At 44.5% G+C, this 26,277-nt stretch overlaps 1 protein-coding gene across 3 annotated transcripts in view; it reads right to left on the reverse strand.

Annotated features, from left to right (window-relative positions):
* Positions 1–1,153: 1,153 nt before the first annotated feature.
* Positions 1,154–26,277, reverse strand: part of PIP4K2C (phosphatidylinositol-5-phosphate 4-kinase type 2 gamma) — a 41,623-nt gene continuing 16,499 nt past the window's right edge. For all 3 annotated transcript variants that reach the window (XM_083599664.1, XM_083599665.1, XM_083599666.1), the window contains 7 exons: positions 24,661–24,804; positions 18,018–18,164; positions 12,080–12,118; positions 10,462–10,575; positions 5,762–6,017; positions 3,646–3,749; positions 1,154–3,087 (listed from right to left, as the gene is read on the reverse strand). In XM_083599664.1, the coding sequence (XP_083455790.1) occupies positions 3,007–3,087; positions 3,646–3,749; positions 5,762–6,017; positions 10,462–10,575; positions 12,080–12,118; positions 18,018–18,164; positions 24,661–24,804 (885 nt within the window). In that variant the 3' untranslated portion in view covers positions 1,154–3,006. The remainder of the gene's footprint in view (positions 3,088–3,645; positions 3,750–5,761; positions 6,018–10,461; positions 10,576–12,079; positions 12,119–18,017; positions 18,165–24,660; positions 24,805–26,277) is intronic.

The following is a 26,277-nucleotide window of genomic DNA, read 5'->3' on the forward strand; positions in this document are numbered from 1 at the left end:
ATAAACCCCAGGGAACTCGGCAGAAATCAACCCGTATAGATGAATGGCACACTGCTCTGTATTGCAAGGGCCGTGGAGCTCAAGGCAATCTTGTGATGACGCCCCTCCTGTGAAAGCTTGCTCAGAAGTAAACCTCGAGGTGTCCTGTGCAGCTTCTGTCTTCTCCATAATCTTCACAATCCCTTCCTAAGCGTCGGTTGGCGTTACCCTTCTATAGTAGTAGATCAGCAAGGCAGACATAGGCCTATCTAGCTGCTTGCCTAAGGCCAGCTGGCAAGTCTGCAACTGGGACAAGATTTGAATCCAGGAACTTCTTGGCTCACATCCTCGGCTACTACACCAGCTCTCAGGCTAGCTATACTAATTTTCTGAATGGCTATAAAGATTGGCAGCAATGAATAGTAAGGAGGCCGTAGCAATGGGTATTTAGGCACTCTGTTTTAATTTATTTAGGCTCACTGCAGTCCACCCAGGCACTCTTCGTGTTCCATGGAGGTGGGCACTTGGAAAAGCAAGAGACAGCATTTACATCTAATAACAGGAGAGCACGCTCCAGCAGCACTGGCCAGCCTCTCAGTCTATTGCATTCAAAGATGTTAAGGCAATAGATGTGTTTATTTGATCAAATATACAGGCTGAGGATTGCTTCTAGTCTGCACTAAATTCTGCACTACCGTTGCAAAGGATGGTAGTCTTTCTGGATGCATGAACGCAAGATTTATTATGTATGAAGCCTGAGAGTGAACGAGGCACCATGGCACTCTGAAAAGGCAGGGCAGCCAACAACCAGCGCACAGGTTCCAAAACTATTTTCAGTGAGAAAGTTCAAGCCAGGACAATTAAGCAGCACATAATAAAGGCAAGTCCATCCCAAGTAATATGGGCATCATCTTCCCCCTAATTAATCCTGGCTGCCAGCAGTAATAATGATTTTTGTGTCCAGAACCATCGCCATGGCCAGTACAGGCATGCAAAGCGACCAATATTAGGGCTTGTGTAAGATCCGCCCCCCCTCCCAGCATTTTCTCTTTGCTACTGGGGTACAGTTTTTAGTCCAAACGAACAAGAGCAACCTTGTCCTTCCACTGGGCTTCTCCCATACTGGCAGAATAGGAGCAGCTCGGGCACAGCTGGATTTTTGCATGCAGACAACTTCTGGTTCAATAATTTATTTCTATGTGATACAAGAGTGAACTGGAAATACACAACGTCTTATACAATAAGAAACATTGAAAAGGGGCTGATAGTACAACAGCCCCAGGGCACAAGCATGTTTCCATGGCACAAGCTTTATTGCATTGAAGGAATGGCATCAAGTCCCAGCAGAACCACAATATTGGGGGCAGAGGGGAGGGAACTGATGGAAGAGCACAGCACTACCCCGAGTTCTAGGCCCAAAGCAGCCAGCTGGGTGGCTGTGCCACCGTCAGAGCCGGCCATAAGCCTCTCCCCTTACCAGAACAGCTGCCATGGTGTGTTAAGTTGGTGCGCCAGTCCAGGAAGAGCAACTGGCCTCTGATCAACCTTGACAGCTGTGCTCTGCTGAACTAATGAATACACTATTACACAGGGATGTTCTCTTTAAGACACCTCACAGCTCCTTGGCATATAAACTGCTTCCTCAGAGAGCCCCATCTCACAGCTACTGACATGACAGGTTGCCATCCCACAGCATATAAATTTGTTAGTTCAGAAGGAAACATTCAGAGCCCCTTTCACAAGATTGCGTGCACACACATAATGCTTCTGAAAACGCCCCAGTCCTGGGCATGGCATTTCCACATCATCCTGTCCCCAAAAGCTATGCTAAAACAGGGAGCGGATAAGGCTTTCGCCTTGGCATTTTCTAGAGGCTTCAACTGGACAAGCTATCTTTGGGTGGAGCTGGGAAGCCAGGACTTACTACAGTCGCAGCCTTACTAGTGAGCAGAGCTACTCAACACAGTCTGGTACATACTGAAGCAAGGGTAACAGCTGGATGCAATATATTACACAGGGCCAGAATAATTCTGTCTCTTCTCCCCTACACACACCCATCTCCCTCTGCCAAAGCAGGCACAGCAAGCCTCCTAGAGGACATTCTCAAATCCCCACGGGCAGCCCTGAAGTAGCTCCCAAACCCTGAATCAGTTCTAATCCTCCTTTGGAGTGATGGCTGAGGGAGAATCATAGAACTTCTGAAAGCAGCCCTTCGTGGAAGAGGCTCTTGTTGTAAGGAGCAGAACTTTGGCAACAAGGTTTAGTGGAGTATGCACTGCTGGGGTGAGAACTGGAGTGCTAGGCTCACAGGATGCTCACCAGAGCCTCTGCTATTTACTAGAGTGCTAGAAGGAGCCACCGCCACTCAGGAGGGGTGGGTTACAGCACAACCTTCCAGCAAGGGGTGGGAAAGAAGAGGTAAAGAATAAGGAGGACTTTGAAACACCGAGGCACTACCACTGGGTATCACGGGGTAAGTTAATATATACTATCAGTCACCCTCAGAGGGAATTGATTGCATAAATGGGGAAGAATCCACTTGACCCCCTTCTTTCAAGGCACAAGACTAAATTCTTATTGCATATTATTCTGTCTCTGAATAAAATACCATTAAACCTTATGTGTGAGCTTAGATCCTGCCCTGACCAGAGTCACCAATGTAGCATGTACCCTGTACAGTTTAGAGGATAGAGAATATCAATGCTGGGATGAATCTGAAGCCAGCCGTCTTTCTCCTGCTTAGGCTGCCTTCCAAAGCAGCGACCTCTTTAGTGCTCTGGACGGTTGTTCATCCCGACGGAAGGTCAAAGATAAGGCACTTGATTCAGCAGCCATCCCCCAGACCAGCCACAATGGGGCTCAAGTCAACCCAACTCTCCTGCTGACCCAAACAGCAGGGGGGGCGGGGAAACCATCCCTCTTACTGAGAATTGGGGTGGGGGAGAGAGGGAGAACTACAGGTGGGGGGAGGAGGGCAGGAAAGCCTTTGATCTGAAGCTTCAGCCAACAAGACAGACTGCACAACTGCTAAGCAAATACATTCGTGACGAAGTCCAGAAAGCGCTTGGCATATTGTTCTGGATGCACCGTGGAGATCTCTGCACCAGCCTGAAATGGAAGACAAAGTGTCAACAACCACCATAAAACGCCCCTATCTTTCCACACACACTAGGAAAAATAACAGTTTGAGGAGCGAATATATTGCTAGGGCAAGGAAGAGAGAACATCTGAACAGAAGTCTGAAAATGGCCTTGATCAACCATTTCTCTCTCACACACGTGCTTTCCAATGTCTGCTTTGGCATTATATAACCCCCAACCCTGGCCTAGTTTAGTACTGATGCCACTTTATTTCAAGAAAGTGCCCCTGGCACAAAAAGGATTAAGCCAATTATGCAATAAAAATGACTTCGGAATAACTCATTCACACGGTGTGACATTTTTATCACCCCACCCCCTGAAGATGATGCTGTCTCACCAGTCCACCTTTTTTGGTCTCTAGGTTGTGGCTACAGTCACCACTATGGATGCTATGAAATTGACCAGAAGTCTGGAAATCCTCTCGTAGGTGATGTAGTTGACTCTTTGATTTAGTAAGGCTAGCTGTGGGCCACCAGAGTCCACACTGAGGGGGCCCAGTGTGAAGAACTGTGCAGGCCAGACTCACCCCGTGCTTGACGGTCTTAGCTGCATGGGCAGCCTTCTTCTTGGCATCATACTGTGTGAGGATGTCAATCAGGCCCATGAAATAAACCTCCTTCTGGGGACTATCTAGAAAAGTAAAGAGTCAATGAAGCTCACGGGCACTGCTACCCTCTGCATTCCACCACCACACACACACACACCCCTCATGCCATGAGGCTCTTTCTGCACTGGATTCCAACAGGGCAAAATGCGAGTTACCGAATCTTAGGACGGGGTGGGGGCAGGAGGGAACCTGTCAGCACTCCCCCCCCGCCACCCAATGCATAAAACTACACCGTCAAGGGTACATGGGACGTAAGTAGGAATTAATAGGATGCACCAAACCAAAGTAGCATAAGAACTGAAAAATGCCCAATAACTCAAGAAAGTGAAAAAAGCTCAAGCTGGGAGGAAAGACAAAAAAAGCCACATAAGGAACATTAGATTATATCAGTTAAATTTGGGAAGAATCCCTTCCTGCCCCAAGTATAGCAAACAATTCACGAATGATTAATTCATCTTCTACATGTTTCTTCCTAATGAAGCCTGCATTTTACAGATGAAGCCACCAGTGGCAGCATCCAGAAAATACTACAGTGGCAGGAAGTGAACTTCAAAATCCCTATTATCAAATCTGACTCCTCTCCAGGAAGCAGATATCCACCTGACTTGCCTACAGCAAGGGCTGTGTGAGCCACCCTCTCTCCCACAAGCCACATTTTCTGCAATCAAAACTAAGCAAGTTGAGCAGATGTACACATCTTCTTATTTGTGTGTAGTTTAGCTGGCATTTAGATTCCACATTTAAGAAAGACCCAAAGGAGGAAGGAGTGATGACTTCAAAGAAGAGAAATCTGGCTCAGAGGGCCAGGCAGGACTTCCAAGACCTAGTTTTTAACGGCAGAGTCTCCCATGAAGCTCTTGTGTCTTGTGTCCTATGAAGCTCTTCAGGATCACAACAGGATCCACATAAGGCAAAAAATGGAAGCTTGTTCATGGGTATCTTGTGTAAATCTGTTTGACATCTCAGATCGTTGCAGGCACTAGCTGAAATAGCTTTTGTGTGCACCCTCAAGGTCTACAACCTTTTCTTAAAAATTAAAAGGCGTTGAAATTTGGTGCCAAAGGGTAGATAACATACTTGCACTACAATCTTGCTGATGCATGCATACATACAACAATCTAGTCAAGTTCTGTCTCTGATTTCTGCAGTTTTCTTCCCCAGTTAACTCCACAGCATTCATGGTAAAACACTCTTTTAGCCATGTTTGCATTTCATGGTAAAAGGTAAAGGTAAAGGGACCCCTGACCATTAGGTCCAGTCATGACTGACGCTCATGGGGTTGTGGCGCTCATCTCGCTTTATTGGCCGAGGGAGCCGGTGTGCAGCTTCCGGGTCATGTGGCCAGCATGACTAAGCCGCTTCTGGAGAACCAGAGCAGCGCACGGAAACGCCGTTTACCTTCCCGCTGTAGCAGTACCTATTTATCTACTTGCACTTTGAGGTGCTTTCGAACTGCTAGGTTGGCAGGAGCAGGGACCAAGCAACGGGAGCTCATCCTGTCGCAGGGATTCAAACCGCCGACCTTCTGATCAGCAAGTCCTAGGCTCTGTGGTTTAACCTACAGCGCCACCCACGTACCATGTCATGGTAAAGCATAGAGCGTGTAAATGGCTCCTACTTCTCCACAAGCGGGAGCAACAAACCAGGACCCCTGGGTTAGGTCTAGTGTTTTATCTGAATTGGGGAATGTGGTTTGTTTCACAGAAGCAAATAGCAAATAGAAGTCAAAAACAAATCTTAGCTTCATGTCATGGTTTGTTTGGGGGTGGGGGGAACCAGCCACGACTCCTAGTTGAGACACAAAACCTAAAACAAGGATTGTGGTTTGCTGCTTCCCACAAGGGTGGGGGCAAAGGGAGAGCTGCTATAGATTGCTGCAATGTGTAAATAAGTGGCTGGAATATTGGCCTTCAGTGAAATATACAATCAAAGGCACAAAGTAGGCAGACTGACTCCTGTGTCACAGAGGATAATTAAGGTGTCTTGACTAAAGACAAAGTTGACTTGTGGGAAGTTCCCTCTTGTCCTTACTTACTTTCAGCACTTTTTATGGCATAGACATCAATGTAAGGGTCAAAGTCGCCAGGTCCCAAAGGCTTGTGGGAGTTGAGATAGCTGCCAATACCCTCAGGAGAAGTTCCATAGGAACCTACTGATGCCACACCCCCAGGTTCACCCTCTCCATCTTCCTCTTCCTCTTTCACATCCTCGTCTTCTTCCTGTTCAGCTCGTTGCACGTCATGGATCCCCAACAGTAGGCTGTAGTCCATAATCTTTAGTTGCACTAGGAACTGAACATATGGACACAATTGTCAATAAACTAAGAAGTTAACAATGGGCTTGCTTTCTAGTTATTACACGTGGAACGCCTCTAAAAAACTGGTTGTTGTCCAGTGCTGTCTCTGCATGAGTAAAACGGACAACCCCATGTGCAATGCAGAATAATAATAATACCCCACCCATCTGACTGGGTTGCCCCAGCAGTTTCCAACAGAATACAGGCAACGACCAAGATACACGTGCCCAATAGACATGTGCACATGTACACTGTGGCGATCTGGAAGTGGCTGGAAAAGGGAGCATAACGGGCTTATGCATGCTCCGCCGTTGCACGCGATGATCCAGAATGAAACCCTTGTGCAAGCCGGGGGTTGCCTGTTTTACAAACATACCAAGGGTTAACTACGGATTAAATTACCGTATTTTTTGCTCTATAAGACTCACTTTTTCCCTCCTAAAAAGTAAGGGGAAATGTGTGTGCATCTTATGGAGCGAATGCAGGCTGCACAGCTATCCCAGAAGCCAGAACAGCAAGAGGGATTGCTGTGCAGTGATCCCTCTTGTTGTTCTGGCTTCTGAGATTCAGAATATTTTTTTTCTTGTTTTCCTCCTCCAAAAACTAGGTGCGTCTTATGGTCTGGTGCGTCTTATAGAGCGAAAAATACGGTACCTTTTGTGTAGGAATTCAGCTACTGATCGTAAGTGCAAAACCCAGACGGCAGAATTTACTTTGGATTCATCAGGAAAAATGAAGACCATTTCCTCTTCTTTAAAAAGGGAGTGCAGTTTTAATCCAAAGGTGGCATGTGGTGTTTCTTTGGGGGGGGGGGAGAAAAGAGAACCACCCTCTCCTGGCAGTCTGTCCCCATGATTAATTGCCTTGGCTGTTCAAAGCTGTGTACCTCCTTTGTAACTGGAATGCCTCCAGGTTTTGACTCTCAGACTCCTGTCCTTCTTCTGCCTCCGCTCAGTTGACTGAAGCACCATTAGTAATCAGTATTTTCTTCATAATGCTGAGAAAGCTGGCAAACCCACCAAAACTTCTCCAGCACCACAGACTGAACACTTACACAATGGGAGCCAAAAATGTCATGCGCAAGTGACACGACTGGCATCAAGAGGCAGGGAAGGGGCCACAAACCACCCCACACCCCAGTATGGGGCCTTAGAGACCTAGAGAGCTTTACTTTAGGGTCTCAGTCCACGCTTGTGTGAATATGTGCCTCAGTTCTTCAGGTGCTTAAGGCATTCTCATTCTCACTGAGAGAGAAGTTAAAGCACTGAAGGAGTAGGGATTATTTGGAAAGCATTTACTTGTATTAATGGATGCAGTACTATTATTAGTACTTCCAAGGAGCTCAGTGTGGTGCACATGGTTCCCCTCCTACCCATTTCATTCTCACAACAACCCTGTGAGGAAGGTGAGGCTAAGAGATGGTGACTGGTGCAAGGTGAGCTTCATGGCTGAGTGGGGATTTGAACCCTCGTCGCCCAGGTCATAGGTCAACACTGTAACCATTATGCCACCCTGGCATAATAGTCCCACTACTCGTGCTAATAATTTGCATTTCTACAGTGCTTGAGAATGTTCAAAGCACTTCATGTAATTATCTCAGTAATCCTTACGGCACTACACACAGATCAGGTCAGCAGCACCTGCAGATCCCAGGTGCTGGGTCAAGGCTGTAAGAACTCATATCTGAGATTTTGTTCCAAGGACTTCTTGGCTCAAATCTCACGTGCTTAACCAGGATGCTACAACAGCTCTTTCGGTGGAGGGACTGTACGGCTCGTTCAAATTTTCTCTCAACCATGAAACTCATTATCATCTCAGCCTTACCGACCTCACAAGATTGTTGTCAGGATAAAACAGAGGAGGGAAGAATTACCTCTGCTACAGGATGGGAAAAATGCAAATGCAATAAAATTTAATACTCCGTAAATCCTTGTGCATGTGAATATTAACAACATATGGCTCAGTTTCCCCTTGTGCATCTATCTTTGAAGTAACCATCATCATAAATAAAGTTACGCACATTTCAAGTATTCAAAGTTGTAGTTAGTGTCAGACTAGGCCCAGGGAGACCTTGGTTCAAACCCCCCACTCAACCACAAAGCTCAATGGGTGACATTGGGCCAGTTATACCTGAAGGAGCGTCTCCACCTCCATCATTCTGCCCGGATGCTGAGGTGCAGCTCCAAGGGCCTTCTGGCGGTTCCATCATTGTGAGAAGCAAAGCTACAGGGAACCAGGCAGAGGGGCTTCTCAGTGGTGGCACCCGCCCTGTGGAACGCCCTCCCATCAGATGTCAAAGAGATAAACAACTACCTGACATTCAGAAGACATCTGAAGGCAGCCCTGTTCAGTGAAGTTTAATGTGTGATATTTTAATGTATTTTTAATCTTTGTTGGAAGCCGCCCAGAGTGGCTGGGGAAACCCAGCCAGATGGACGGGGTACAAATAAAAAAAATAAAAAATTATTACTTCTCTCTCCCAATCTAACCAACCTCATTTCATTCTAAAATGAAATGAAATAAAATATTTCTATTGCACACAGGAAGCCAAGGTTGATACACCACCGGGTGTTTGCGGCTGAGGTACATTTGAACGCGAGGCATATGCTGCCGCTACCAGGTGTCCCTCTCAGGAAAGCAGAGGGGAATTTTGGGGTAAGCCACTTTGTGGACCCTTTCTGGAAGTGTTACGTATATGAGAAGACACCAGAGTACAGAAGCAGGGCATTCAAACAGAAGAATCCAAGGCCTTCTTCCCCTCTCTTTGCTCATGTGAATGCGGCCTGTGCAGACGCTTTCACAGAGACCAACTAGCAGAAGGGCATCCATGCTGAGGAAAATTTCAGGCAGATTATTCCTAGGGGCCGTCACTAGGCGACTCCAATTTCTGTCCTCAAAAATGCTTCAAGTTCTGTAAATCACAAAACCTAATTTTCTATCGTTTCCCTGATTTGGGTCACAAGCGATGTTCAGCTCTAAGAGGGTGGGGTGGGGAGGAATGTCAGGGTGGGACTCAGCTGATGGAAGGGGTAAGGCTGTGCGGAATACTGGGTTAGAAATTAAACTCCAAGCGGCTGCAGCCTTCCCACCCCCCATGCTATTAGCAGTCATTAAGGCTAATAGGGTGAATCTTGCACTGCAGAAGCATTTTCAGTTCTGCAGACTCAGTCCCCAAGGAAATATAATAGCTGATGAGATAGTGGCTGGGAGCATTTTTCTAGTCTTGGAACCTAACCTCATCTCATTGCAGCAAATTTGGGTTGGGGCGGGTGGGGAAGATCTGCCATCCCAAAAAACAGTTCTAGCTGCACTGTACAGCTTGAAGTGGTCCCCAAAGTGGCATGGCTTAAAGTGGTATGGCTTCCGCCAAAGAATCCTGGGAACTGTAATTTGTCCATGGTGCTGAGAGCTGTTAAAGGTAAAGGTAAAGGGACCCCTGATCATTAGGTCCAGTCGTGGCCGACATCTCGCTTTACTGGCCGAGGGAGCCGGCGTACAGCTTCCAGGTCATGTGGCCAGCATGACTAAGCCACTTCTGGCGAACCAGAGCAGCACACAGAAACACCGTTTACCTTCCCGCCGGAGTGGGACCTATTTATCTACTTGTACTTTGACCTGCTTTCGAACTGCTAGGTTGGCAGGAGCAGGGACCCAGCAACGGGAGCTCACCCCATCGCGGGGATTCGAATCACCGACCTTCTGATCGGCAGCCCTAGGCTCTGTGGTTTAACCCACAGCGCCACCCGCATCCTACTGAGAGCTGTTAGGACACCACTATTCCCTTTGCAGAGCTACAATTCCAATCATGCTTTGACATTCAATCCTTTTTCTCAGGGAACTCTGGGAACTGCAGCCATACACCAAGTAACATATTTGATTGGCGACACTTGCAAAGCTCTGGGAAAGCCCAACATGCAGCACTTGGGAAGCCCCAATGATCTATGCCAGCCCTGGCAATCCGCTGTTTGTTGGGCCTTGGAAAGCACAGCACCTTGGCCTGCGCAACTTGATTTCCAAACTGCACGAGCATGAACAGGACAGGCAACTGTCAAGTCAAACTTGCCCACTAGGTTGCGTGGGAGATCAGGATCCATCCTGCTCGCCGGATCCAATTCTCCATCCCTGAACAAATAGTTACATATAGCTCTTAGGAACGGGGGGCAGGGATGCAACCCTGCACTGGCACCACTGTTTCTTGACACTAGCTTGAAAGCCTATTAAAACTCAACACATTTGGGGCTAGAATAAGCTCTTTATCAGGGAACATTGCTCAAAAACGAGCCTGTTTCAAAGCATGGCTGTGTAGTTCCCGCAAAAGTCCCTGTTCTGTCAATAAATCCCTTTCTGTGCCTGCGGATCATTTCCTACTGATATGCATTGACCAGCTGCTCCTGTCTTGCTGTGACTGTATCAGGGCTAGGCCCCCTAAGCCACAGTACCTCCACATCTCTCTTTAATTTCTCCATGAAATCTCTCTTGGCTTCGTCGTCAACGTACACTTTCTGGTTCATGTTTCGAAAGTCAATGTCCTTGAGGGTTGGTAGCTCCTTGCCCTAGAAAGGAACAGAAACGTATTTCGAATGAAGAGGAGGCATGGGGGCTGAGTCAACAGCTGGCTGAATCTAGACTTGGAGGGCAGAACTCGAGCCAAAACAATGAAGAAGCGCACTGAAAGTATTTTTTAATTTTGCTTTCAACCTTCTTGCAAGCCCTCGCAGAACATGGTTATGGGGCACCATCTAACTACCGTATTTTTCACCCAATAGGACGCACCGTCCCATAAGGTGCACCTAGTTTTTTGGGGGGGAAATAAAGGGGAAAAATTTTATTCCCCCCCCCCAGGCGCGGGGCTGGGGAAGCCCGAGCTTCCCCTGACCCCAGCCCCCAAACAGGCAGCTCTCTGCAAGCCGTGGGAGCCCAGCGCCGGGCTCCCGCGCCTTGCGGAGAGTTGCGCGAAGTCTGGGCGTGCTGAGCTCAGCGCGCCCAGGCTTCAGCATGCAGGCAACTCTCTGCAAGCCGCGGGAGCCCAGTGCCGGGCTCCTGCGCTTTGCGGAGAGCTGCGCGAAGCCTGGAGAGCGAGAGGGGTCGGTGCGCACCAACCCCTCTCGCTCTCCAGGCTTCAGCGAAAGCCTGCATTTGCCCCATAGGATGCACACACATTTCCCCTTCATTTTTGGAGGGGGAAAAGTGCGTCCTATAGGGCGAAAAATACGGTATTTTAAATAAATAATAAAACGTAACTAACTCCCAGTTTTCAGGAAGATCACTTTCAAGAACAACATGGACCTTTATTATGCAATAAATCTCCTGGCCAGGAGATCACTGAAGAATTACCCCCTGCCTCCTACTGCCTCTCACTCTTTTGAGGGTGCCTCAAAAGGATTTTCAGGAAGCTGAATTCTGTGCTCATTTCTACATTCTTCTGCTGGGCTTCCAACAGAATCACAGCGCACAGAAATCCTGACTATAATGTTAAATGCTACTTAGTTCCATAAGATGCGGCCAACCATTGGTCCACCTAAGCCTGGAACTGCCTGTGGCAACTGCTTTTTAAGGTCCTTTTCCATCCCCTGCTACTGGAACCTTTTTTAAACCAGTGATACCAGGAATTCAACTTGGGATCCTCTGCATTCACATCACATACTCCACCACTGAGTTATAGCCCCTCCCCTCTTGATCTCCATTTTTGAACCCCCTGGAATTTGATGTCAATGCAAACATTAATCCTGCAAACTTATTCCAAGGAAACAACTCGCCTGTAATACCCCTTCACTCATATTTTAAGCCTCCATAGTCTCCACTTCTTCTAGTTTAGTCAAGATCTGTTTATTCTGCCTAGCACATGCAGATACCAGGAGTGCAATGTAAATGCATATATGCCCTTGCCTAATTTTTTAAAGAGATAAATATGCTCTCAGGTCATGCCTCTATCTTCCTTTGCAAAGAGGTCCATCATCATCTAGAGGTTTAAGCCAGCAAGCCAAAAATCACTTCACAACACATCAAAACAGAGGGAGAGCCACCACCTTTCACCAGAAAGCCATAATCTCAAATTACCTTCTCTTTATCACTAGCTTCACGGGATACCAGGGAGCCCTGGGAAAAAAAGCAGAAACACAAACATTAAGAAGCATGGTTCATAAACACAAATGGACATGGCCTTCAGGGCAGGTCTGAAATCAATGGGTGTTGTGCTAAGGAGATTGTTCCATCAGGGCTTGACAAAACAATCTTCCCTCTCTTCCTTCCATGTGCTGTTCTGGGGGTTCCCCCCGACCCCCCAAGGCAGATGAGGGAGGCGCAAGGGGCACATAGGAAGAGGAGTGTGCGGAAAGCCCCACTGTGCCAGCACTGGCTTCTGCTACCAGGACCCGTTGGTTGAATCCAGCCCACAGCGTTCGCATAAACATGGTTTATGTTTGGTTTCCAGCTTGTTATAGCTGGAAACCAAAAGATCATAATTATTGGAGGGGGAGGGGGAAAGAGGTATATGTCTCTAAGCTAAAAAGTACCTCAAGTGCTCTCCAAAAGAGTATCATTCCACTAAATATAATTCTCTGATTTTCTACGCCACAATGTTCTATTCTTCATAGTATGTGTATTTTAAACAACTGACTTTGATATTTTATTTTTATATTGCTGCGATACACCCTGGGTCCTCATGGCAAAGGGTGGGTAAGAAATCCAAGTAATAGTAACAGTAAAAGCAGTGTTTTTATACATTATGATGTTGTCCTGCCTTGACCAGATGTAAGATAAAAACAATAGTGTTCCTGTTACTGAGTTTCAGAGAGATAGCTGCCATAATTCTGTCCCCAGGGGCTATTACAATGGGCAAGATAAGACCTACGGACACTGTTCTCCATCATCTGCCGACCACAAAGGCACCAGTTCAGATAGGCAGAGGGCACAGTCTTTGAATCAAAAGGCTGCAACATAAACAGTGGCGATGGCACTCTGCATAACACCCTTCACCGTGCAAATTACAGACTATTCATTTTAACCATATAAGGCAAGCAATTATATTATCTCCCACTTCATAGGGCAGGAGACTGAGGAAGCATGACTTGCCAAGGCTACCCAGAGAGTTTTTGATGTAGCCAAAATATGAACCTAGGTAGGTCTCACCTGGTGCAAAAGCTCTGCTTAGGCAGTAAAGTAGCTGAGTTGTTGCTGCTGCTGTTTGTTTGTTTTTAAATAAGACTTCAGATGTTAGGATGGACACCTTTCTTGGCATTTTTCAAAAAGGAAAAATTATACAAGGCTGTTGTTTCAGGCTTAAGGATGCAATGGTACTTGCAGCCTGGTGCAAGTACAGAATGGAGGTATCAGCAGGTCTGGGGGAACCCCAAAGGCTTGCACAAGAACTATTTAAAAAAACAACACAAAAAACCAACATGGGGTGGGGGGGAAACAAAACAATGAGGTCCAAGCATGCTCAGTGGCCACAGAATCCTGACTGGCTGCTTGCGGGCAGGGACTGGGAGGGGGAAACAACACGAGAGGGAGAATAGAATAGAGTTGTCCTGCAGGAGAGCAGCGAACAGAAACACTCCACACTGCAGCATTCCACTGCAGGCCACAGCATCTGTCCTCTCAACCAGGGCTACATTGCTGCTATGTTCTGTGCAGCACCTAGCACATTGCTGGCCCTCAAGGTGGAGCTGACAAACGGCAGAGCCTGGGCATCAGAAGGGGAAGCAACTCAGTGGGTTAAATCCAGTCTTTTGCCCTGAGAGGAGATATCCTATTTTGAAAACCTCACAGGCAATGCCTATTTTGTAATCCTAGACCGACTGCACTGGCTGCCGATTCGCTTCCAGGCCCAATTCAAAGTGCTGGTTTCGACCTAGAAAGCCTTAGGTGGCTCAGGACCACAACCACCTCAAGGACCGCCTCACCCCATATGAACCGACCTCTGAGGCCCTTCTTTTTGTACCTCCTCCACGAGGCCCAGAGGTAGCAACACGAGAACCGGCATTTTCGGCAGAGGCTCCCCACTTGTGGACTGAGCCCCCTAGGAAGATTCGCCTGGCACCTTCATTATATGTCTTTAGGCACCAGGCAAAAATATACCTCTTTTTCCAGGTCTTTAAACAATATATGGCTTTTTAAACTGTGTGGGTGGGTGTATTGTTTGTTTTTGTTACCATGTTATGTATTTTCATGTTTTTATATTGTATACTGCCCTGTGGTCCTCAGACGAAGAGCTGTATAGAAATTTAATAAGTAAATAATCAACCACCCAGGTTGATTAACAACATATCCAAGTTACTCCAACTGCATTCCTTTATAATAAGCACATCAGCTGTGGCCCTCCAGCAAAAGCTGCTTTTATACTGTGGCCCTCATTGCAGTTCAACCCTCCAGCCGCCTCTTCTAAAATGTTCGTAACTGCAAACAAGGGCCTAGTTAACTCCACTATAAAAGATCTATGTAACCTTGCTGTGGGTCAGTTTAATGATGTGCAGCCAGGCTGAAGGCAGATAGGGGCAGACATGATTCATCTCATTCTCCTAGCTTGGTTTTCCAACACACACACACACACACACACACACACACACACACACACACACAGAGAGAGAGATACTGTCCATGTACTGAACAAATTCCCTGAGGAGGCCATTTCATTGCAATATCAGAACATTTAATCAGCACAGCAAGCCACATGTTGCCTAATAGGCATTGGGAGAGGGAGCAGAGAGTGAACCACAGACCTATCAGAGAAGGTCTGTACCACAACCTATTTTAACTGTCCGCCTAATGCTAGGCAATGCCTCTGGCAGGGAAGGACACGAGGAGGGCTGTGGAATGAGAATGTGCTCAGCAGGCTGGCAGGAGCCCTCAGATTGTCAAGGAAGGAGGAATGGATCCTCTCTTACGTGCTGCCTTCAAATCAGAAGCGGGTGCCCTTCTTGGGAGATGCAACTCAGCCAAATATGTTTTAATTGGCTTGATCAAGATGGTTGGTGGAAGCCCAAAAGGGAACTTCCTGACCGGCGCAAACCAAAATTTATCTGACCTTAGAAGTGATACATCATCAAACTATGAGGGAAGCGAAGGATTCCTGCCTTGGAGATGGAGCTATTTATCAGTGTGAAGGGTGCTTTGCAGAGCAGCATCAGCAAAAGACAGTCCTTTGCTCCAAGCAGCTTATGATCTATATTTAGGCACCCTGGTTGGGTGGGTGGGGAGGGAGGGAAAAGGAGATACGAGGAACAAATAGAAGCAAAAGCCGTTGCACACACATAGGCTTCATTTCAGGTGGGAATGAGGACTAAGGATGTCCAGAAGAGAAGAGTTTGGAACTGGGGTTACAAGCCAAAGAGGGGAACCTTTTGTAGTAAGGGGAGTGCAAGTAGTCAGGAAAGCCTCAGGCAGCTCAAGATAGGAGAGCTGAAGGAACAAGCTATTTATTCAGTCATTCAACATTTGTAAATACTGCTTTTTTCTCTGTTTCGTTGGCAAGCCGCTAGCCTGCGGAAGTCACATTGTTGCCCTTAGAGTGCAGTTCAGCAGAACCTCAGCCTCCCTCTGCACCAGGGTTAATGGCTATTGAAGCCATGGCCCTGTCAAGTGAAGATGCTTCACTGTCTAGAGCCAGAGCTAGTCACCCGGACAAAGCTGTGCCTCTGTTTAAGTCTAGGTTTGAAGGTTGCTGAAGCAATATTTGAAGGAGGTTTAACAAAGTGAAGGACGTCGTCCTCTTTCTATGCTCCTCCCGAAGGAAACACGCAGATGGGGACAGATATATCCCTGCTTTAAGTCATTTACATTCTGTCTTCTCTTGTATATTATTTTTGTTGGGTCTCTGGACCGTAATAAAGATTGTTGTTGTTGTATATTATTTGCTACAAAGCTTGATGATTAAGCTCTTCAGCAATGAAACATAGGATTACCAGAACAATGTCTGAGCTCTGAACCATTGGTATATTACAAGTGGACTCTTAGTACTATGTTTGCTATTCTTTAAGATAAAACCTATTTGGGAAAGAAACTACTTTTGCCATTTTTATGGACTTTCGTTGTTTGTGTACAGATATTGTGTCGATGGCAGTAGTCATTGTATCACCACCCTGTTCATTGTTTTATTGAAGCAATATTTGAGTCTGCTCATATGCCTCTCAGGCTTGAGCTTCAGGAGCAACTATGCAGGGTGCTACCCAGTTTATTTGACTTTGCCTTCCAGGAACTTGATTTTTGCTTTGCTTGATTTTTGCCTTACCAGAATCTGAACTTGTGCTTGATTTTGTCTTGCTCCCTTTGGAGCAGTGGTGGGACACCTTTTTGGCTCCATGGGCCAGACCCTTATCAGGATCTGCTTCACGGGTCAAATCTTGGCAGGTAAGTGGGGCTGCCCACCTGTCAAAATCCCTTTTGCGCTGCTCTTAAAAGGGAAGTGGGAGGAGACTTAAGATAAGGGGACTCTTTTGCCAAGTCTCCTCCTCCTTCTTCCCTTTTAAATCCCCAGATCTTGCTCCACTCAAATCTTGCTGCCTAGCCTGCTGAGAACAGGATTGTGCAGCCGATGCAGATTGAAACCTTGTTCTCCCACCCATCAGTTGATGGGTGCATGTGGTTTGGGGAGGCAGAATGGCTTGGCAGGCAATGGCTGGCTCATGGGTCAGAGGTTCCCCACTCTTGCCTTGGAGGAAGCCAAACTTGTGCCTACAGTACACATGAACCCATCAGGCTGCAATTACATCCAGCCAAAAACTCTGCCTGGAACTAACAGCATCTCAACTTAATAAGCAGAGAGAGGATCACCTGAATTGAGCCAATTTCTCGTGTCTTACAAGCCGATGTTTGTCTCATTCCTGCTACCAGAGATAATTAAAAGAGATGGAGGGCTGAAGCAGGGAGCTTGTGGGTGCAAATCGCACACCCTGCCACTGAACAATGGCCTCTGTGGGTGCCACATCACACAGCAGGTGGGAATGGTGCAAATCGCACAGGACCCACCCTATTTCAGTGACTCTTTCATTTTTGAATTGTTTCGAACAGTTAAAGTTCAGATGACCGAATTTTAAATTGTTTTAACACGCTCTGGGACCTGATGCTGAAAAGTGCATGCGAAATCTTTTTATAAACAGTTCCACGCATGCTCATATGTTTTCACAAGTATGTAGTGACTATCATGTCTATTTTACAGATGGAGAACAGAGGCGCAGAATTCTTTGCAAACAAGGCTTTTCAGGAGAAAACCTGGATGCTGCAACTCAGCACTGTGTTTTCCAGCTTCCTGCCTGATTACATATTTCCTTTATATCCCCTGCCCTGGCTCTCTACTCTCATGGCAAAGTGAGGATGATCTGAAATTCAGTAATGTCATGGAAGGCATACAGTGCCAGAAAGCTAGATAAGAACTTTATGGCCTTTTAAAAAGAAGAACAGAAGACATACAGGCAATTACTGACTCCACCTAGATACAACTATACCCAGTGCCACCTGGCGACTAAAGCGTATAATGACACCATCTACTCAAGCATCTTCTGAAAGCCAGGCATGCCAAGGTGGGAGGAGACTGCAAACTTTTGAATAAATATGGGTCAATAATAAGAAACTGGTGACATAATTCCATGACAAGCTTTGCCTCTGGTGCAAAAACCCAGCACTGCTCTGTCTGACATATTAGCATTTTAGATACAGCATTATGCAACTACCACGCCTTACATATTGCAACTTCCACAGCTAATTGGTAAAGCTCTGGAGATTTCCAGAGCAAACATCATGCATACATGGGCAAATGAGGGAGAAAAAGATGGACAAACAGGACCAAAGACTTGAGACTCAGCTACATTGGGAAAGAAAAATCACTTTAAATATGTTGTTTATGCATTCTAACACTGTGACACCAGATGGCGCTGTGGAGTTCTGTTTTTGCTAACCTGATTTCTCATACAAAGTTTGCAACGCGTTTAACTGAAATGCTTCTTTGATGTGTCTAGATCCAGCCTTGGCGCACACTTCCCGCCTGCCCTCCACTACCCGTTACCTTCAGATCGTACTTCCTGTGCACGGTGAGCCTGTGGCTGAACATGTTCCTCATGACCAGCATGTAGCTCTCCTCGTTGTCCACACTGAGCCGGTACATACCCAGGAACTGAGGCAGGAGGGTGCTCCCATGACACTTCACAATGTACTGGAAGAAGGAAACAAGATGTTCAGGACGTACTCTTTGCTAAGTACTGTACTAGTGAGCCCAGAACAAAGATCACCAAAAGCTTAGACAAGACTTATGCACAGTAGGAGGATGACTTCAGGAAGGCAAATCCAAAAATGGAATCGTAATCTTCTCTGTTGGAGTCCCAGTCCCCAAACCACAATTCTCCTGCATTTTGGCTTGTTGGGGCTTTCATCGGTCAGGGTGCAACAGACTCAGCTAGCTATCCTTTGCCAATGAGGACTATTCCTCAGCACTTGGCTTGCTATCCAGTTCTTTGGGTCCTACTCCCTCTTCATTAACCTCCATCCTCTCTTGATCACAAGACCACTGTCTTTTTTTGAGCACCAAGTACCGTATTTTTCACTCTATAGGACACACTTTTTCCCCTCCAAAAATGAAGGGGAAATGTGTGTGCGTCCTATGGAGTGAATGCAGGCTTCAGGAAGCTATCCGCAAGCCTTGGGAGCTCGGCGGGAGTGCCCGCTGGGCTCCCAAGGCTTGCGGATAGCAGCCTGCATCCCGAAGCCTGGGGTGCGCTGCAGCGCTTCTCCCCACCGCCAGCCCCACAAGCTCGGCGTTCACCTGAAGCCTCCAGAGCCCAGCGGAGCGTCGCCTTCCCGCTGTTCCCCGACCTGGTCTTTGGGGCTGGCGGTGGGAGAAAGCAGCGCTCCCCCCCGCCAGCCCCAAAGAGCAGGTCAAAAGGAACCCAAAGCCTCCAGAGCCCAGCGGGAACTCCCGCTGGGCTCCGGAGGCTTCGGGTGAACACAGCTTGAACGCACAGAACGCACCTTGACTTAGAGGGGGAGAACAAGAATTCCCCCCCCCTGTTCTCCCCCTCCTATGGTCCGGTGCGTCCTATGGTCCGGTGCGTCCAATAGAGCGAAAAATACGGTATACCCAGCCTAGATTTAAAAGGCACACTAGATCTTCCACCACAGCGGCTCAAGGAGGACTAATACCCACCCACCCACTCACACAGAGGCAGACAGCGAAAATCCAGTCACTGTTTTCCTAGTGCATCATCTGTAATTAATCTCTGGCCTTGCTAATACAGACATTGCCATGCTTTTCTTTACTTCTCCACTCTGCCTTATGCGTTCTGTGCATGCTGGTTAGCACTAGAGAAATATATAAAAAGTCAGCAATATTTTGATTTTCTTTTTTTAAAGGAGAGCAGCCATTGTTTTCTTCACCCCAGAACACATCCACCTGCAATCTGTTTTGCATCATAACCTAACCTAAGGAAGCTGGTGTGAAGTTACAGGGAACCAGGCAGAGGACCTTCTCGGCAGTGGTGCCATCACAGTGGAACACCCTCCCATCAGATGTCAAGGAGATAAAGCACTACACAACTTTTAGAATACATTTGAAGGCAGCAATGTACCAAGAAGTTTTAACATTTGACGTTTTATTATGTTTTTATATGTGCTAGAAGCTGCCCAGAGGAACTGGGGAAACAAAGCCAGATGGGCGGGGTATAAATAATAAAATTTTTATTATTACAATTCATCCTAAAGCTATTATAAAGTACAAACTATTTTTTTTTAAAAAAAATAATTTTTATTAACTGGCCAATCACATCAAATTAAATCACATCACATAAATTCCAAATTACAAAGCCAAATTTTTAAATTTTGTTGGGGGAACCCATGCTTCAAGATCCAAAGGGGGATTCAGATCATCTTCTTATTACTGCGTTAATGTCCAAATCAGTCCCAATCAGTCCAAACAAAATTCATAATTCTATCCAGTCTTATCTTGGTGTTGGTATAAAGTACAAACTAGGGCTTTCATCATGGCCAGCAATATTCTTCACCACATTTTTTTTAAACACTTAACGTGTAATCTGAAATAGAGTCCAGGTGGACTCAAAAGTTTGCTCACGACTTTGTGAATTTTACTTTGTTCTGTTAAAGGTACTGCAAGAATGTTGCTGTTTGGATTTTTTCATCCTAGTGGACCAACATGGCTATCTATACAGAATGCTTCCATATCAATACTGATGAACAGGTCTCATTGCATTCCTTCCACCTATTATTAGATGGCCCAAATGAAGAATTTGGCAGCCTGACGATAGGGCCTATTTTGTGTTTTGAACTTCTGTACAGTGCCCACATCTGTGAGGTACTTTACAAACAACACTGGTGTTGTTCTTAGCTTGCAGGGCACTCGGCATTCCTTACATGTCAGCTTTCAGTATTTTTCCATTTGAAAATTGCTCCTAAGGCTATGGAAAGAAGCTTGACAGCATGCAGTAATGCTTCCTCAGATCTCAGTAGTAGGTGAGGAACGGAGGACAACTTCCAGCGGTCAGGGGGCAGGAGCTACGCAGAACCCTGAAGCCCTTTTCCCTGTCCATGGCTAGCAGAAAGAACTATGCAAACTTTATCATCATGATGGGGGATATGAACGGAGTGGTGTCTACAAATATGGACAAGTCGCAAAGACAGGTAACTACTAAAGACGGCAGACTACCGAAAACCTTTTTTGACATGACTGACAACATGGACTTAATTGACATCTGGAGAACTAAGAACCCCCTGGGTAGGGAGGGAACCTTCTTTTCTGAAGCCAAAATGACATGGACAAGAATTGACCAAATTTGGCTAACTAGAGGACTGGCTCCCAAAATTCGAAAAGCGGAAATTTGTCCTAAAATCTGCTCCAACCATAATGCTGTGAGAATGGAGATGAAATTAACACCAATTGGTTCCTTTAGATGGAGAATGAATGACACCCTGTTTAGAGATCCAGAGGTCACCAAGAAGGCCCAAAAAACCTTGAAAGACTATTTCGAGATAAATTTGAATACTACGGTTGAAAAAAGAGTAATCTGGGACGCAAGCAAAGTGGTTATGAGAGGGTTTCTGATTCAACAGAACGTAATAAAGAAGAGAGCTCAAAATGAGAAAAAAGATAAAATTTTGGAGAAAATAAAGGAAGGAGAGATGAAATTAAGAGTGAAACCAAAGTCGCAAGAGATTCTGAGAGAAATAAAGCTGTATCAAGTACAATATATGAAAATGATAAATCAGGAAATAGAATGGAAAATCAAGCAGATGAGATAAAAGACATTTGAATCGGCTAATAAATGTGGGAAACTGCTGGCTTGGCAGATGAAAAAAAGGCAAAAACTGAATACCATTACAAACTTGGAAGTGGAAGGAAAGAATATACAGAATCCAGTGGAAATTAGAAAATGCTTCCAGAGGTATTTTAAACAGTTATATACACAAGGGCCACAGAAAGAGTTTGATATAGGCCAATTCTTAAAAACAAATGGATTACAAAAAATCTCTCAAGAAAACAAGATAATGCTGAACTATAAAATTACAGAACAGGAGGTAGAAGGTGCCATTCAGAATATGCAGTTGGGCAAATCTCCAGGGCCGGATGGCCTAACCTCAAAATATTATAGATCTCTGAAGGATTGGATAATTCAACCACTAAAGGAGGTTTGTAATGAAATCTTGGAGGGGAAAAAAGCGCCAGAGTCGTGGAAGGAAGCCTATATTACGCTTATACCGAAAACTGAGTCTGAAAAGACACAACTTAAGAACTACCGCCCCATATCCCTGCTTAATGTGGATTACAAAATATTTGCTGATATTTTGGCTAAAAGATTATAAAAAGTATTAATGGAAGAGATACATAAGGACCAAGCCGGCTTTCTCCCAGGTAGACACTTGTCTGACAACACGAGGAATATAATTAACATTTTAGAGAAGTTGCAAGTGAATATTAATACTAAAGCAGTTTTGATATTTGTTGATGCGGAGAAAGCCTTCGGCAATATTTCTTGGAGTTTCATGAAGAAAAATCTTCAGGGGATGGGGGTTGGTCAAGGTTTTGAAAATGGTATAGGTGCAATTTACTCAGAACAAAAGGCTAAATTGATAGTTAACAACGTGGTGACAGAAGAATTTAAGTTCGAGAAAGGGACACGACAAGGCTGCCCAATTTCCCCATTGCTTTTTATTGCGGTCCTGGAGGTTCTGCTAAACATGATTAGAAGGGACCATTTGATAAAAGGTATTCAGGTCGGAGCTAAACAGTATAAACTTAAAGCGTTTGCAGATGATTTAGTATTGACATTACAGGAGCCAGAATCTAGTACTAAAAGAGTATTAGAATTGATTCAGGAATTTGGTCAAGTTGCAGGATTTAAGTTGAACAAGTTAAAGACTAAGGTTCTTGAGAAAAACTTAACACCGATTGAGAAAGAGAGGTTTCAGAAGGAGACGGGATTAACATTGGTTAAGAAAGTAAAATACCTGGGGGTTAACATGACTGCTAAGAACCTAAATTTGTTTAAAGATAATTACAAGAAATGTTGGTCAGAAGTGAAAAAGGATCTTGAAATATGGTCAAATTTGAAGCTTTCCTTGTTTGGTCGAATTGCTGTTATAAAGATGAATGTATTGCCAAGAATGTTATTCTTATTTCAATCATTGCAAATTTTGGACAAAATGGACTGCTTTAAGAAGTGGCAGAAAGAGATTTCTAGATTTGTCTGGCAGGGTAAGAAGCCCAGAATAAAATTTAAAATATTAACGGATGCTAAGGATAGAGGTGGATTTGCCCTGCCAGACCTTAAACTTTACTATGAATCAGCAGCATTTTGCTGGTTGAAAGAATGGCTGCTTCTTGAGAACACAGACATTTTGGATTTAGAAGGTTTCAATAATGTTTTTGGGTGGCATGCATATCTGTGGTATGACAAGGTTAAAGCTCACAAAGCATTTAAAAACCATATTGTCAGAAGAGCATTGTTTAATGTCTGGACAAGATACAAATATTTACTTGAAAATAAAACCCCAAGGTGGTTATCACCGATGGAAGCGAAGGCTCAGAAAAAGCTCAATATGGAGGCCAAATGGCCAAAATATCGGGAGATTTTGGAACAAGAAGGTGACAAATTGAAATTGCAGAGTTTTGAGAAACTAAAAGATAAAGTGCGAGACTGGCTTCATTATTACCAAATAAGGGAGGCTTACAATATGGATAAAAAAACTGGTTTCCAGGTGGAAAAATCAAAATTGGAAACAGAACTGTTAGATCCCAAAACTAAGATACTATCAAGAATGTATAACTTGCTGTTGAAATGGAATACTCAGGATGAAACGGTTAAATCTGCTATGATTAAATGGGCACAAGATGTTGGACATAACATCATGTTTGCTGACTGGGAACAGTTGTGGACCACCGGTATGAAATTTACGGCATGTAATGCCCTAAGAGAGAATATTATGAAAATGATATAGAGGTGGTACATGACACCAGTCAAGCTTGCAAAAATATATCACTTGCCCGATAATAAGTGTTGGAAATGTAAGGAAAATGAAGGTACATTCTTTCACCTTTGGTGGACGTGCCCAAAGATTAAGGCTTTCTGGGAATTGATATATAATGAAATGAAAAAGGTATTTAAATATACCTTCCTGAAGAAACCAGAGGCCTTTCTCCTGGGCATAGTCGGCCAATTGGTGCCAAAGAAGGACAGAACTTTTTTTATGTATGCTACAACAGCAGCAAGAATACTTATCGCAAAGTATTGGAAGACACAAGATCTACCCACCTTGGAAGAATGGCAGATGAAAGTGATAGACTATATGGAATTGGCGCAAATGACTGGCAGAATCCGCGACCAGGGAGAAGAGTTGGTGGAAGAAAATTGGAAGAAATTTAAAGGCTATCTGCAGAAACACTGTAAAATTAATGAATGTTAAAATGATGCAGGATTGAAATGAGATGGTTTTAGTAACAAAATTAAAAGAATATGCAAAAAAGGATTGATAATTAGATGAAAATATGATTTTTAATATGTTAAGATTTATAATTAAGATAAAAACAAAGAGGGAAAGGTTTTGCTGAATTAACTATGTGAACTGGAATACAAAAAAGGGAGGTGTGAGGAGGTCAGGAAACGAGTAATTGAAATATAAGACATGAAAAGTTTGATTTGTTTTTAATTTTTTTTTTATTTTTCACATATTTTTTATTTTTTCTGTATTTTTGTATCTTTTTTCTTTGTTTTTTTTATTTTTCTTTTCTTATATTGTAATTTTCTTTGTTGGTAAAATCTCAATAAATATCTTAAAAAAAAAGAACTATGCAAACTTGCTTCATTTGCTTAAGTTTTGCTTCAGTGCACTAAGATTTTATATTTACTGTTATTTATTATATTCTTGTGGGGGTTGGTTTGGAGGTTTGAATCCCAAGTTAATTTTAAAAAGTTCACAGAAAGACAGACCATTTCCTGTGCCCGCCTCCCATCGTGCAGCTACCTGCACGCCAAGAAGTCACCCTGGAGGATCAATGGGCCCTACTGAACAGATGTGGGGTGAGGCACAGGTGGCCCTTTGCTTCCATGAGCATCCTTCAGGTGAACTTATTTTACACTCCAAGTCAAGAGTCCACATCACGTGCCTACAACCCCATACAAAGAAGCCCGCTTGCCTTCACGTCTTACCTGGTGGTAGTGAGACAGAAGGCTATGCACGTCAGCCACATCTTCACTGGAGATCTCCTTGATCACCAACGTTCTGTCGTAGGACAGGAGGAAGCGGCCCCCGCCCTCAATCTCATAAGTGGGCGGACTGCGTGTCAGAGAGACCTGAAGAAGTCAGAATGAACCAATGACAACAAGGCTCTGTGCCGATGACCCTGGCATGGCTGATTTTTAAAAATGCCATTCATTTAATTTGATGAACATTTGAATCTGTATGTATTTCAACTATATGTGATAGCCTTTTTTTCTAGTTTGGTGTGACCTTATTCTTAGCAACTGTATACCCTTGGCCATACAGCGTAATTTTTTTAAAAAAAGAAAGTAGCTTTAACGCTTTATACACTTAAAGTACATAAGCCTATACAATTATGTGTAACAGCATGTGAGGTAGCCTTGATTTAACCAGTTGATGTTTCTATATTTTTATTTAATGCCAGTAATTGGTTTTGCAGTGCCATTTTTTAATATTCCTTTTACTTTAAAAGCTACATTCCATGCATACACAACATAATTTGAATTCAAATTGGATGGTAAATATACGTTTAGTGGCAGGCTCAGTGATTAACGTGAGTCATTCACGTTGCATTTTCAATTTCAAGTTTAGTGCAAAAAATCAAAGAATGTGAATTCACTGCATTGCCCCATTGAATAAAAGCATCTGTACAGTTTTTGGTTGCCATCTGAACAAGTTTACCCATGAATAAACATGTATATTAACTAATTATATCATTTTCAATGCATTAAAATGAATATTCTCCTATTTTAAATGAAAATTCTCTAATATTCTCATTAATCGATAATATTCTCAAGAATATTCTCAATAAAGTTCTCCAAAAGATTATTCTCAAGAATTTAACATCAACCCTTGCAACCATCTTATATGCAGTAGGTCAGCCTCCCTACCCTCACAATGCAGACAGGAGCGGGGCCATCTAGAGAGCAGTTCAGAGTGGGGACTTTGTAATTAATAGCTCATTCTCTTAAGCCTTCCAACTCCCACTGGGTGTTCATACACAACTCAGTACCCAACTGGCTATTTCTAACAGGTGTCATAACTACTGCAGTGCCTGGGCAAGCAAATTCAGGAACAAAGGCAGTAATCTAGGGCTGCAGTGAGAACACTGGCCTTATCCCACCTCAGACATCAATTTCTCTCAAGGGAACATGCCTGCAACCAATGCCTCCAGTGAGCTTATTAGTAGCCCATGATTGCGCCTTATGCTGCAATCTTCCTGCAGTGTGTCCAGCTGAGCAATTTATGATCCTCCCAATTAGCTCCACACTGGAAGTGTACACTATGATTTATTAGCCGAATTTCATACTTGCTTTCGAACCAGTATTCTCAGTGTTTGAAAAAACAAATTACTGAAGTTGTGCATAATTTTAAATTTAAAACTAGCAGATACATACTGTACTAAAAAAACCCTATAAAACCTGAACAAAATCACAAAACTATAAAACCTGAATATATAATAAAATAACAGCAACTATAAAATCTGAATGAACCCAGTAAGAAAACACCTGCTCATTAGCTTTCTTCTAAAACAGCAGAAGCCTAACAGGAAAAGCATCAGCAAT

Source organism: Podarcis filfolensis (assembly GCF_964270895.1).
Source record: "Podarcis filfolensis genome assembly, chromosome: 2".
Taxonomy (NCBI): domain Eukaryota; kingdom Metazoa; phylum Chordata; class Lepidosauria; order Squamata; family Lacertidae; genus Podarcis; species Podarcis filfolensis.